Source organism: Marmota monax, unplaced genomic scaffold (genome assembly GCF_021218885.2).
Source record: "Marmota monax isolate L192 unplaced genomic scaffold, Marmota_monax_Labrador192_F-V1.1 WCK01_AAM20220418_F8-fsc00014, whole genome shotgun sequence".
Taxonomy (NCBI): domain Eukaryota; kingdom Metazoa; phylum Chordata; class Mammalia; order Rodentia; family Sciuridae; genus Marmota; species Marmota monax.
Window position 1 is genome coordinate 31223875 of NW_026695222.1, and position 14875 is coordinate 31238749.

Below are 14875 nucleotides of genomic sequence, written 5' to 3' on the forward strand. Positions count from 1 at the left end.
TCCCAGAGGACAGCCTTACACCCAGGTGCAGCCAGTGCCCAGCTCCCACATCACTGTCCTGAGTCCACAGCCACCTTTGGCCGAGGCCTGGCAACTGGCTACTGTCACCTCAGAGCCCTTCGGTTGGCACTTCCGTGCTGAGTTATCCACGGGTGCTTGCTGGCCTGGCAGGTGGCCTGGGAAGCGTCAGGATACAGTGCTCCGGAAGCAAGGGCCATTAGGAGACCATTAGGTGCCCCAAGGCCACGCAGAGGAGCCACCAGTGCCCTACGTGGGCAGTTGTTGGCCATTTTGTTCCAGCAAAGCCAGAGGGGCCCAGCAGCCCTGCCCCGCCTGGAGACGCCCCCTCCCCCAGCCTGCCCAGTGTAGCAGCAGGACCCCCTCTCCCCACTCCAGGCCCCTGGGGCCTCTGCTCCACCCCCCTCTCTCCCCAGAAGCTTGTGCCCTGCGGGGCTGGTCTGCCTCTGGCCCCAGGCCCGTCCTGCTCCCACCTGGGCCCGGGGCCTTTGGCTCTGCGGCCTCACCCTTCACCAGAGACGCCAGGCTCCGGCCTCTAGGGCCCTGTCACAAGATCTTGAGGTCCTAGGCTGCCCCAGTCTGGGCCACCAAGAATGCAAAGGGACAGTTTTCAAGGTTGGGGGTTAACATTTGAGAGGGAGAAAGGGACGGAGACCTGAAGAGAATCAGGAGGAAATAGGAGGACAGAGTGGGAGGGAGGGAGAGGGAGGGGGATGGAGGGAGGGAGAGGGAGGGGGAGAGAGAGAGGAGAGGGAGGGAGAGCCCAAAGCAGGAGGAGGGGTCCAGGATGGAAACAGTGGAGAGGTGGACACAGTGAAGAGAGGTGGGAACCAGCACACAGCCCCTGGCCACCACAGGGACCCTGCCCGCCTAGCCCCCCACTGCCGCAAGCCCTGCTTAGAGGTGATGACCCAGTGCCTGGTCAGTCCCCAGGCTTCTAGCCCCGCCCCTTCCCTCGCTCCACCCCTGGTGCCTGGTGGCTGGATGCCTCTGGCCCTGCATTCCACCCTCTGATCTCCACCTACTGCCTGCTCCTCCCCCAGGCCCTGTTGGCTCCACCTGCAGAAGCATCCAGACTCCTGTTCACGCAGCAGCTTGGATCAATCTCCAGGGAGTTACACGGAGTGAAAAAATCCAATCCCGAAAGGTTACGGGCTCTTAGGATTCCATTTATAGAACATTTTTGAAATGGCGACATTTGAGAAGCGGAGGGCAGGTTCGGCTTTCCAGGGGCTGCGCAGGGAGGGGAAGGGGACAGGGGAAGCCCACAGAGCTGGGGCTGCCCAGCCACGTGACTGGGGTGGCAGAGACCTGAACCCCGTGAGGAAGAGCGGGAGGCAAAGCACAGGGAGCTGGGCGAAGGCAGGGGAGGGACCCCCAGGAGACCCCCACATCAATCTGGGGAGGTGGGGTGAGGTCAGTGTCCTGGCTGGCCATCCTGCAGGGTTCACGCCCATTACCACTGGGGACAGGCCGAGCGCACCGCACGGCTCTGCTTTGAGGACTCCTTCCTCTGAGTGCTGGGGTGGAACCCAGGGCCCCGTGCTGCTGAGCAGATGCTCCACCCCAGCCACACGGTCAGTCACACGTCACCTCCACCGAGTCCAGCCCACGGCCTCCCTCCCTGGCGCACCTGGCGTCTGGGCAGCTGCAGCCCAGGCCCCCAGCACGCGTACCCTGCCAGAGCCATCTGGTGAGACTGAGGGCAGACTGTGCTCCGGAGCCTCCAGGGCCGAGTCCTCACACTGACCCGGACTCTGCTCCTTTGGCTGCCAGAGCCCGGTGCCCAGGCCTCTGCAGCCCACTTCAGGCCTCGGCCACCAACCTCCCGGGAAGGTTCCTCCCCCCATCTCCCGGCTGCCCATAACCCTCTCCTCCCCCTCTCCCCCAGTGCGTGGCACCAGGAGCAGGAGCCCAGCTCTGCTGTCCCGCGTCCCAAGGGCCTGAAGCAGCCTGGCTCCTGCAGGTGGTTCAGAGATGAAAGGCGGTGGAGGAAGGAGTTAAGCCTGGCCCCAGGGCTGGGGAGGCCCCGGTGAGGGGTGAGGGAGCAGCCTGAGAGGCCTGGAGAAGCATGTGGGGGGAGGGGCGGGCCAGGGGCAGAGGGAGAAACCCTGCTCTGAGCTCCCCAGATGCTCTCAGTAGAGCCAGAAGTGAAGTTTGGGGGGCAATTGAGGACCCTGGGGCCAAGCCTCAGGGACACTCCCCCCCCATCTGCCCATCCCCTGACAGATGACGGTGGGAGCAGAAGTGGGATCTCGGATTTGCACTTGGACATTCCCTCAAAAGCCCCACACAGAGCTGCCAACATGACAGCAGAGTCCCTTCCTCCAGTGCAAGGAACTGTGTCCCAGACCCTCACATGGCAAAGTCTCCCTTGCTAGCTGTGTGACTTTGGCCAGGTTACCAACCTCTCCGTGTCTCTGTTTTCCCATCTGGAAATCAGGGTGGGATAGCTCTTGCCCTCACAGAGCTGCAAGGCGCTTGGCGGATAGAGTGCTCAGTGAAGACTGGCTGGTGTCATTATCACTGCTCCTGAGTCCACGTTCCCTTAACTGTCCTCATTAGCCCGTGAGCGCCGTGCACTGGTGTAAAACTGTCCTTTGGGTGTTAAATGCACTCAGCTCTTACGTGGGTCACCTGAACTCCACGGTCACCACAGGAGTCAGCTCAAGCACCACTGCAATTCTAACTTGGACCCTCAAAAATTAAAAGCTCCAGGATTACTTAGCTACTAAGAGGTGTGGCTCATCTGTCAATCAGAAGGCCTGGCTCCTGGGTGCTCCAGAGGCACGGGAGCACAAACATGGCTACTGCCAGCCCTACAAGCAGGGTCCTGGCTGCACGCTGGCATTTCTCTCCCCCACCCATTTTTTTTGGTACTGAGGATTGAACCCAGGACCCAGGATGCTTAACAACCAAGCTACATCCCCAGCCCTTTCTATTTTTTATTTAGAGACAGGGTCTCGCTAAGTTGCTCAGGTCCTTGCTAAATTGCTGAGGCTGGCCTCTGACTTGCAATCCTCCTGCCTCAGCCTCCTGAGCTGCTGGGATTACAGGTGTGGGCCACAGCGCCCAGCTTCCATCTCTCTTGAAGTACTGAACACTCACCTACTGTCATCTGAACCCCTCCTGCCTGCCTCCACATGCACTGCAAGGGGCACTGTCTGGGGGCTCTGGGACCAGCTCCATCCCAGGCAAGAGCTGCCAGACAGAAGGGGCAAAGAGGCCAGGGGCCGAGATCCCCACTCTGGGCCAAGGAGAGCCCCCATAGCTGGTGCTCTGTGATGCTAGGCCTGAGCCTGCACTCCCTGCTCCGAATCTCACTCCATTTAAAACCAGCATCTCCCCCTCTGCCTGAGGCTCTCGGGTTAATCATTAGGGCTCCCCAAGTAGCAGGAACTTTGACCTTGACTTTGTGGGCCTGGCAATGTGACAAGGTGTGACAGTATCTGCCAGAACAGGTACCTGGAAGTGTTCACCGCTTAAGGAGATGTGGTTCCTTTCCCCACGGAGACTGGACTGTGAGCAGAGCAAGGTCAAGTGCTTCTTGGGCACCAGAGGGGCTGTTCCAGCTGAGCGTCGTGGGCATCTGCCCCTCTGTGCCTGAACCCAGGACCTGCTGCTGCTGTCCACATGGCCCAGCCCCCGCCCAGCCTGACCCCCCCCCACATCCCGGCCGCTCGCTCCCGGGGTCTTTTCCTCACCTATCCCTGGGCCTCCCCGACCTCACTGCTCTGTCAGGCACAGGAGGCAGCCCACTTCGTCACTGTCCCCAAGAGTCCTGCCTGTGTTTGTTGGTATTCTGGGGTGCCGGGGATGGAGCCCAGCGTCTCCCGCAGGCAAGAGTGTGACCACGGAGTTGCGCCCAGCCCCCTTTCTTTAAACTCATAGATAAAAACGGGGTCCCGTGGTGTCCTGAAGTGTGGACACACTGTGCGTCAGCCAGGCTCAACTCCTGGAGGCAGGACAGCAGTCACTACAGGGAGGGGCCCGTCCGTGGGCACTTAGGGCAGGAGCCCTGGTGTGGTACTACACCGTGGGGTGACAGCAGATAGGGACGGTCCTGTAAAGCTCAGAAGTCTTGTTTTCAGGGTGGACCTTGAGCCCAGCAGGGACTGACCCATCATTTCTTCTTAGGTGCAGACTCAGAGCATGACTACGACACTCCCGTGTGTCCTGAGGGGCCCCCTGTGGGGCACTTGGTCCTGGTGAGGACACAGGCTCAGAGGGCAGCGGTACCCAGCACTGCCCAGGGGCTGGCGGCAGAACCGCCTCAGCCCGCACTGCTCCTTCTGCCATGAGGGAGGCCACCGGGTCACCCTGTCTCCTTCCTCCCAGGTCTTGGCGAGGCCCCGGAGGAGCTGAGATGGGGGTGGGGACAAAGAGAGCGCCTATGCGCGGCATGTGTGTACAGACACAGGAAGACGGGGAAGAGACGGCCAAGAGACAGGGACAGGCAGAGACAAGCAAACACAGTGATGGAGAGACGGACCTGGGCAGAGGCACGGTGACGGTGACAGAGACAGACAGGGGACAGGACAGCAGGGAAGACACCGGTGTGCGGCGACGGCAGAGGCAGAGGTCTCCACGCAGCAGGAGCCAGGGCCTGGGGTGGAGGCCTGGTGGCCAGGTGGGCAGGGTGAAGGTGGCCCCTGACGGCCGTGCCCAGGTGTGTGACTCTATCTCCTAGTGTCCCAGGACACACCCCCAGGCGGGGCCACGAGGAGGCCTGCCTCCGCCACCACCTTGGCCAGGCTGGCTGTGTGGGAGCAGGACAGGCTGATCCAGGGGACAGTGGCTGGTGGGGGACAGCTGCCCTGTCCCCTCCTGCTGGTGGGACCTGGTGGCCTCTGCGGCTCCTGCGGGGGCTCACTCTGGGGGAATTCTGACATGGGAACTGTCCACAACAACAGGCCCAGCAGCAGGTCCTTACTGAGCACCTACTATGTGCTGGGACACCTCGGCCCCTGCTGTTACCTCTGCCAGCTGACCAGGGGCACATGGGCCCGCCTCAGTGACACTTCAGTGGCCAATGATGGCAACCCGATTCCCTCCAGGATCGAGGGAGCAATGGTGGGGAAGGGGCCCGGGGCACCCAGCACCGCGTAAGGACGCACAGTGAATCCCGTTTCCCGTCTCCAGGCCGCGGCCCAGCGCGCTGCCCAGGGGAGGGCAGAAGTCTGCCAACCGGACAGCGAGGCCTGTGCCTGGGTTCTCAGCGGCCCCACCAGACCGGGGAGCTGAGACCCTGGTCCTAGACCCTGGGCGGCAGGCGGCAGGGTCACACGCAGGCCCGGCCCTGGGCGCCCGCACTCAGGCTGCGGTGCAGCTTAGAGCTGTTCATTTTGGGAATTTCCCACACCCACAGGAACACGCAAAGGCTACGGGGACTAACACGTGTCCCAACACGTGTCCCCACGAACCTTCACTGCCGCCTGGGCCAGCGGTGTCCAACACGAGGCCATTGCCTCCAGGGACATGTGGCGGCTTCTGGGCACCTTTTGGTTGTCACAGTGGGGGCTGGAGGCCGCACCTGGACTGGAGTCCAGTGGGTAAGGCGGGAATGCTGCCCGCTCCCTCACAGGGCACAGCGCCACGGGCCCGGCCGTCATCGGGGCCAGGCTGCTGGCCAGGCTGAGTGGGCGCCCCCAACGGGGAAGTGACGCTGCTTCCAGGTAGGCCTCCATTAACAGCCCCCCAAAAACTCCTCACTGTCAGAAGGAACCTCCCCCTCCCCCCCCCCCAGACCTCGACAAGAGTGCTGCGCGGGAAAACGCAAGGTTCAGAACCAGAGAGCCAGCCAGGCACCCTGACCCCCAGCACATGCTCCCCGACCCCCAGCACACACCCCAGATATCTGTGATGGGGCGAGGCCATTGCGCAGAGTAGAGCCGCCTGGCAGAGGGTGGCAGGTGGGGCGCTCTGCCCCCCACGGTCCTGTTAATTTCTGCCACCTGCTCAAGTTGCACAGTGTGCAGGGAGAAGGCGCCTGGAGATCCTGGGTCTGGTGGGGGCGGGGATGCTCCCTCCCGCCACCAGCCAACCAGCCAGGCTCCTCAGCATCCTGCAGAGGGGAGGTGACCCTAGAGGCAAAGCCCCCTTGCTCCAGGCTGGATGGGGCAGGGAGGGGACCGAACTGGGGGCCACAGGGGTGGAAGGGGAGGGACACCAGACTTGGTACCCACCAACAACTCCTAGGCACCTCTGCCCAGACCACCTGGGCCTCCGTCCCAACCCATGATGATGCTGCTGGCTCTCTACTGCCTGGAGATGTCCCCAGAGAAGTCTGAAGCCAGGAGGACTCAGGGGCCTCTGAACAGCCACTGAATGCCCTCACCGAGCACCTGCTGGGCTAAATGCTGGCGAGGGAATGAGCAGACCCAGCAGCACCTGCCTCATCCCAGCTACCAGGGAGGCCGGGACAGGAGGATCCTAAATTCTAGGCCAGCCTCAGTAACTTAGCAAGGCCCTGTCTCAAAGGAATATAAAAAGGGCTGGGATGTGGCTCAGAAGTAAAGCACCTCTGGGCTCAATCCCCAGTCCCAATAAACAAAAAAATACTGGCAGTTAATTAAAATTAAAGACATCCATATATTAAGCAGGCCAAGAACATGTGTGGTTGGAGCCAATTTGGCCTGAGAATCTCTAATTTGCAACCCCAGGCATCAGGGCTGCAGCCCGCCCAGGGGAAGAGGACAGGTTGGAAGAAACACAGAGAACAAGCTCAAGGCTGGGTCAGATCCAGGCTCTGTAACCTGCACTGTGTGGCCCTGGGCAAGTGGACAACACTCTCTGATACTCAGGTCCCTTTCTTATAAACTGGAACACGATGTCCACTTTGGGGGTTATCATAGGACATTGAGGCCAGGCACAGGAAGCCCTTCTTGGGTAGTAGAAGCTCAATGAAACTGCTGGCTGCCAGGCGGCTCTTAGTTTGGCTCCTGCTAAAGGCTGCAGGGCCCCGCTGCAGCTGGTGCATTGCCCTCCCACACCTCCCTGGTCTCAGAGGCCTCCAAATGGGTGGGGCCTGAGGGGGACAGGTCGCCCACCTAAAATGCAAAGCTGGGGAAGGTGCTGAGTAAGACCATGTCTACGACAGATTTTCCCCATGATGTTTAGCATTTAGAAAAATTGGTTGCTGACTTTAAGACACTGGAAGAGTCATATCAACCCCAAATGTCCAGCTCTCTCCCGCAAATAGGAAAATCTAGCCACCTTTGGTCCCCAATTACACAAGGCTGGTGCCAAGCAATTTGTACCCCTTAGATGAGGGGTGCAATTTGCCACGGCCCCAGTACTCCCTCCTGCCCTGCGCTGGAGACACTCATTTCTGTGACCCGATGGCCCCCTGGGCACCTGTGGGTAAATCTCCTGCGGTTCCTCCCTGCCCTGCCTGGGGGCCCAGCTCCTTCTCCCTCCAGCTCCTCTGAATGCCTGTCCTGGGCAGGTCTGAGCCGCCCCCCCGCCTCCCCGGGCCCCTGCTGGCCCTGCTGGGGGAGGGGTGAGCAGGTGGGCCAGGCATGGAGGCCAGGACGCCATCCATCTGCCCAGCAGGATGGAGGGACGCAGCCTCACTTGGTTCCGCTATTAGCCCAAGAGCCTCCCTGGAAAGCACCACATTCCTCTCCATCGGGAAACTCCATCCCGATGACGCCTCGTGGACACTTTGGCCCGCAGAAAACAAACAGTGGTCCGCGGCAGATTAGCCAGGTTGCCCTGCGCCTCCGGGCGCGTGTGCCACGGGAGGGCTGGGCCCTGGCTGGGACAGGCCTGGGGCATCTGCTGAGGCTTCCCTTAGGGTTCAGAGTCTCCCATGGTCCCCTCTGCACAGGTCTGGAGCCACCTCCAGATGGGGGCTTGGTGTGCGGGGCCAGGCCGCAGCTTCCCTCGGGACAGCGCCCGGGACACTGGTGCTTGATTGGAGCCCCCCCCAGGGCTCTTTTCTCCCTCTGGTGGGAAGAGGGTCCCAGACCCCCTGGGGTGAGGCTCTCACGGAGCTCAAGGCCCAGCAGGGACCCTTCAGGCTGAGGAAACTCCCCAGGACAGCACCCCACGGCTCGGCCGGCGCCACTCAGCGTCCACATCTGAGGCTCACGGGACAGTGACGTCCGCTGCCCCCTTGGCTCAGCAAGCAGAGCCGACCAAGCCACCCTGCTACACACCCTCCCCAGGCCCCTGCGGACAGTGCTAGACTCCTCTCTGTGGCCTTAGACCTGTAGGATCTGGCGCCTGCCACCTCCCTGACCCGCTGCCCCCAGGCCAGCCTGCGGGGACTTCCTGCTATTGCACAAGCGCCAAGCCCCGTGGCCCCAGAGCCCCTGCAGGTCCCTCTGCCAGGAGCACCCCTCTCCTGGCCCCAGACGGCGTGTCCTCCTCATCCAGCTCCTGGCCTCCAGGGCCCCTCCCCAGGGCTCTCCAACCTCTCAACCAGCAAGCCAGGGCCCCCGGGGGCAGCTGGCCACCGGATGTTCTTAGGATTCGGTCAGCGTCTACATTCTCCCCCCAGACACGCTGTCCTCCAAGGTGACAGGCTGACAGCTAAGCCCTCGGGCCCAGGAGATAACGCTGGCGGAGACCGGAGATCAGAGATGTCGCAGATCTCGCGGATGGAGGCCGGGGTGGACAGGGAGGTCAGTCCTGGCTGGAGGCTCGCACACTGAGGGGCCGTGCGGATGCATCATTGAAAACTGGACCTTGACATGGGGCAGCAGGAGGACACGGGCTGCTGACCAGGAGAGCATGTCCACTGTGCAGTGGGGACGGCCCCTTCCTGTGCCTCAGTGCCACGTGCCAGGCCACTGGACCCTGCGTGTCTCCCTCAGGCTCAAAGGCAGAGGGAAGCGCAGGCTTCAGCAGGGGACCTCCCTAGGGAACCCTGGCCATCACACCCCTCGGGGCCGCCCAGGCCTCTCCCAGCCCCAGATCATACCATGGTGGTGGGGGGCCGGGACCCCTGTGCTGGGATGGCGGGGGACGGCTTCCGTGCTCTGTGCCTGGGGCGCTGGGGGACCCGGGCCTCCCCGCTGCAACTGCAGAGGGAGGGAGGGGAGGGAAGGAGGGGCTGGGAACCAGCGCCGGGGTCGGAAAGAACTAGACCAGTTTTCCCTGGTCCCCGGTCCCCGACCCCCAACTCCCCTTCCAGCTGATGAAAGAGCAGGAAAGGCGGACACCCCCAAGAGGCCCGCAGGCTCCAGGGTGAAGGCTGAGGCCTCTCCCTCCGGGCTGCAGGAGGGTCCCCACACCTGCTGGGGGAGGGCTGTGGGGAAGGGGAGCGCAGGGAGGGGCGCAGGGCAAGACCTGCCTCCAGGGTGGGGAGGTGGGGGGCAGGAGCTAAGCCCTGGGGGACAGTTGAGCCCCAGGGAAATGACCCAGGGGACCCAACCCTGCCTGGGCCCCTCAGGCTGCCTGGGTGTGAATCCCGCCCAGCAGAAGGCACTGCGGACAGACCCCAGACCCGGACAGATCCCAGACGCGGAATCCTGGCTTTGGGAATAAGGACAGACGGAGGGACGGAAGAGCCATCCGGAGGTTCTGCTCCTCTCTGGTGGCAAGTTCAGCACTGGGAGCAGAGCTGGGCCCTGGGTCCCTGCACCTCGTTCCTGCCTGGGCCACAAGACCCTCCGGCCTCGTTCCCCCACCTTTGAGGCAGCAGCAATGAGCAGACCTACTTAAAGAGGGGGTGGGGGGCCCCTGCAGCCTGCTCCCGGGGAACCCTCGGCCCACACACTTCCCCACCCCTCCCCCAGAGGAGCCTGGTGGGGCCAAGTTCAGCCCCGGTTGCTGAATGACTCACCTCCTGGGGACGAGCTTCCTGGAACAAGTCACCACAGGTAGGCCTGCCTGGGCCCCTGCTCCAGCGCTGCAGTCTGGTGGAGGTGAGCGGGAACAGGTCCCAGCCCGTCCAGACACCATGGACCCTGCAGCAGCAGCAGCTGGGGCACCCAAAGGCCTGGCTTCCCAGCCCAGCACTGACCTCCCCCTGCAGCCTTGGCCCGTCCGTCTGTCCATGGAAGGCCGGTGAAACCTTGCAGACCACGGACTAGAGGGGAGGGGAAGGGCAGAGCCAAGAGCCCCCACTCGGTACCTGCTGTCAAGAGGGCTGCAGGAGGCCATGCCAAGGTCACCATCCTCTCCCCATGGTGTGCCTCTAAAGCAGTCAGTGGGCAGGCTGGGCTCCTGGTCACCTAGGAACGTTCGCTGTGACTCAAGGAAGGCAGGACAAAAGCAGCCCATGACTTCATTGTCATCAGAAGGTAGAAGGCGGGAGTTGGAGAGAGGCAGGAAGTGGTGTGAACTCCGTCTCAGAGGGATCCAGAGGGGACCCTGGACCTTGCAATCCATGAGGCCACTGTGCAGCCCTCTCTGAGCTCTGGAGGCAGCCAGGTGAGGGCAGGTGTCCCTGGCGGGTGCCAGACGACAGGAAGCTGAGCTGGGAGCCGGGGCCCGGGCCCGGAGCATGGCTACCGGGGGACAGCTCAGGCCTCACAGTCACTGCAGCCTGGCCCCCGGGAGCCTACAAAGGCCCAATTCTGTGCCAGGGCTGCTGAGGGGCTCCGCTCCCCTGTGGGGTGGGTGACACTCACCACAGCTGGGCAGGGGCGCGAGGTGCACACTGGGTGCCCGCAGGGCCTGGCGCGCTGTAGACAGAGGGCGACAGGCAGCTGGTGGGGCAGGTGCCTGTCCCCAGGGGCAAGGCTGGGAAAGGTCAACCAGGCCCCAGCCACTACAGCTAGTGTCCTCAGGCAAGCCCTCCGTCCCTGGGTCTTAGTGGGTCTCCCCAACTGTAGGACAGGTGTGACAACAAAGGGCCCTTTCTCAAAGGCCGCTGAGAGAAGCCAGTGCCCCAGGAAGCGGCACAGGACACACCGACATGAGCCCTAAGCGGCGCACAGACCAGCTCACCCCAGGGCGCTCGGCACCCTGACAGTGGGGCGGGAGTCTGCTGCGCATTGAGGGGTGTTGATCAGCACCCGGGGACTCCACGGCACATGGCTAAAGCACCCCGGCCATAATGTACTGACCGACTGTCTCCAGTGGTGGACGAATGTCCCCTGGGCCTGAGGGTCAGTAGGTGGTATGTGTGATGGTGAAGTCTTCATTGTAGGTTCCATCTGGCCTCCATTTTTGCATCAGAAAAAGGGACACAACGATCCTTCCATCCTCAGGGGGTCGTAGGGAGACTCCAGGTCAGAACAGGATGTGGAACCTCTGCACACGGCCACCTTCCGGGCTCCTCCGCCTGCTTCAGGCTGACTCACGCAGTCTCACGAGGCCCATCCTGGCCTCGTCCTGGATGTGGCCCTTGTCATCGTCCTTAGTTTATATGGACAGAGTGGGGGGTGCTACTTCTGCTTCCCGTGGTAATCCCAGGTGGGGCACAGAATTTGGCAAACAGTAGGCGCTTAATAAATTTTGGGGGCTTTGTGTGAGCAGGCACAGCACTGCAGCTGAGGTGCAGGGCACAGAGAGGCCCGTGCCTAAGGGAGGCCAGGTGAGCGCCCACAGCCCTGGGGCCAGGCAGACCACTTCCTGTCTGCTGAAGGGAAACTGCCCTTTGAACTCTACTTCCTGAGCCTTCTCCCCCGCTCGGGGGTCTGGGAGGAAGCAGGGAGAAGCCCTCCTCACTTTGGGGGGCAGATACTCACATTCCTGAAGGAGGGGAACCCGGCGGAGCCCAGCCACCTCCGCAGGGCCTGCGGGAAGGCCCCGTGGTCCCGCTCGGCCTGACGCACGTGGGCTTCCAGGAGGGCAGCGTGGTGCCCAACCATCCTGACGAAGGCCTGGCAGAGAGACAGAGAGTCCATGAAGCCACGTCTGCAGCGGCCTGGGGCACATTCCTGGTCGAGCTCCCTCAGCTGGCAGGGCCACCAGGCCCTTGACCACTGGCCCCGGCCTCCCTCCTCCAGGCCCCGCGGCCTCCCTGCAGGGCCTGGCAAAGCCTGCTCGGTGGGGAGACGCTTGCAGATGCCCGAACAGTAACGGTGGCAGCTTCTGCCAGATCTGCCTGGTCCTGCTGGTGTCCTGTGGCTTTCTCCCACAGGAACCCTCTCTTTAGCCTCCATTTTACAGAGGAGAACAACTGAGGCACAGGGAGTTTGGGTCACCTGCCCAACCAAAGTCACATAGCCAGGAAGCAGTAGAGAAGACACTCAAAGCACGTCTGTCATATTTCAAAGCCTTTTTAAAAAAATGATCATTAAGAACGGAATTTCTTAGCCAGGCATGGTGGCGCACACCGGTAATCCCAGCAACTCGGATGACTGAGGCAGGAGGATCTCAAGTTCTCAAGGCCAGGCTCAGCAACTCAGCAAGACCCTCAGCAACTTAGTGAGACCCTGTCTCAAAATCCAAAGGGCTGGGCATGTGGCTCAGTGGTTGAGTGCCCTGGCTTCAATCCCCAGGGCAAAAAATATACACATTTGGGGCTGGGGATGTGGCTCAAGCGGTAGCGCGCTCACCTGGCATGCATGCGGCCTGGGTTTGATCCTCAGCACCACATACAAACAAAAGATGTTATGTCCACCAAAAACTAAGAAATAAATATTTTAAAAATTCTCTCTCTCTCTCTCTTCTCTCTCTCTTTAAAAAAAAAAAAATATATATATATATATATACACACACACACACACACACACACACATTTTTTGGAATGGCCCCAAGGCTCACTTTGATAGTTGATGAACACTGGGATTCGGAAGGCTCCAGGGGCCAGGCAGGTGCAGAGGACCAGGTGGAGACCGAGGAATGCTGGGTCCAGACCCACGGGGACCAACCAGCCCAAGGCCTCAAGTGCAGAGGTTCCAACTGAAAAAGCTGTCCGGAGTCAGACTCTGGTTAGAATCCAAGTCCCCCTCTCCCCAGCCAGGTGCCTTTCCCCAAGTTGCTTAATTCCTATTAGCCTCAACTTTCTCATCTGTAAAACGGACAACAGCTCCTTATTAAAGAAGCTGAATGCTTAGCTCATATTACGAGCTCACTGGGGTGTGGCTCAGAGACAGAGCGCTTGCCAGGCACGTGCAAGGCCCTGGGTGCCATCTCCAGCACTGAAGGAAAGAGAGGGAGAGGGAGAGGGAGCTCATTAAATGTTAGACGTTATTATTTTTTAAAAAGACATTCCAATTTTATGCAAAGGCTGTGGTTTTATTCATGCCAGCAATAAACCCGCACTTTAAAAAATGCTACGTAGGCCTCGGAGAGCCCGGCACGACCCTCTGTGACCTCTGGTGCCCTTTCACACTTTTCTCTATCAGCGCGTGTGTGCACGTGTTCATGTGTGTGCACGTGTTCATGCGTGTTCACTCGAGGTGGCCGCTGCAGTGCCATCTCAGACAAGCACCGCCTCCCTGGGCTCCCTCGCTTGTTCCGATCGTGAAATGGAAACAACCCTGCACCAGGTCCGGCACCGGGTGTCCTGCACTGCCACCTCCACCCAGCCCTCCCCGCTGCCCCCATCCCACAGCCATCCTCCATCCCCTGGGTTCCTCCACAGTGGCCAGGTCACTCTGTTTCCATGGGGCCAGTGCCTGGCACCCCCTGCTTGGGTGGCCCTGCCTGTCTCTCAGGCCTGAATTAACCGTGTGCTCTCAGAGGTCCGCCCTGACCACCTGTCCTCACAGTGCCCCTGAGCCGCTGTGGAGTCACCCGTCTCCAGCATGTGGCACTGCGAGGGGAGGTGCTGAGCCAGCATCCACTGGGCACTGCTGCCTGGTTCTGGCTGCGACTGGGCCAAGGGGCTGAGGAGCCACCTGGCATGTGCGTGCGGGGTGTGCATGTGTGCGCGTGAGCCTGTGTGTGTGTGTGTAGGCATGAGGGAGCATGTGCACATGAGCATGTGTGTGAGTGTATTTGTGTATGTGTGAGGATGTGTGTGTGCACATGTGTAAGTGTGAGCGAGTTTGTGTATGTGCTGTGTGTGAGCATGTGAGTGCTGTGTATGTGTGGCTATGCGTGAGTGTATGTGTGCATGAGTGTGTACACGAGTGTGCGTGTCAATGTGAGCGTACATGTGGGGGCACGTGTATGTGTATGTGGGAGTGTGTGAGGGAGTGTGAGGTCTCTGGATGGCCAGAGTGTGAGTGGGGGGCATTGTGAGCATGTGTATGTGAGTGCATGTGTGTGCCTGTGAGTGTGTTTGAGAGTGTATGTGTGTGTGCATGTGGAGGGCATTGTGAGTGTGTGCAGTGTATGTGTAGTATGTGTACATGTATATATGCATGAGTGTGTGAGTGTGTATGGGCATGTGTGAGCAGTGTGTGAGCATGTGTGTGAGCATATGTGTGCGTGTGTGTGAGGTCCCAGGGCGGGGAAGCTGTCCTGACTGGCCGCAGCAGTCCCTGGCCAGCACATCTGGAGGTGACCTGGGAGCGGGTCCCCTTCCTCTAGCCGACTCTGACTTCACCCTCCATGAGCCGAGGCGGGAGGAGCCCTGGCCCTGGCCTGGCCGTGGCTCCGGCTGTGGCTCCGGCCCTGGTTCCAGCCGTGGCTCCGCCGCCGCCCGCCAGGGCAGCAGGGCCAAGCTGCCACAGGAGACTGGCGCTGGCCGGGCCTGCAGACCTGACTTGGGATGAAGCCGGCCCGTGTGTCCTCAGGCCAGGGTGTAGTGGCAGAGGGGACAGAGGGAACAGCTGGACGGCTGGGGCCTAGGGGGTCCCCTGCCCTTCTCTGGGGAGAAGGCCGCTGGGAGGCGGCAGGAGGGCGGCCGGGCTTAGGCGCGGGTTGACAGAGGAGCGGAGCCTCTGGCCCAGCCGCAGGGCGGGTGCCGTCCAGGCAGGGCCACTCCGCGCTCCGGGACAGACCTCGCAGCCCCCACTGGCAAGTCCCTCCTCGGGGCCTTGGGCCAGTCCCTGCTCGCGGGGCC

General features: G+C 61.5%; 1 protein-coding gene across 1 annotated transcript in view; it reads right to left on the reverse strand.

Annotated features, from left to right (window-relative positions):
• The window catches only part of Bcas4 (breast carcinoma amplified sequence 4), a 51914-nt gene that overhangs the window by 10915 nt on the left and 26124 nt on the right, over nt 1-14875 (reverse strand). Inside the window, 1 exon segment of the mRNA XM_046433459.2 lies at nt 11664-11798. Coding sequence (XP_046289415.1) covers nt 11664-11798 — 135 coding nt within the window.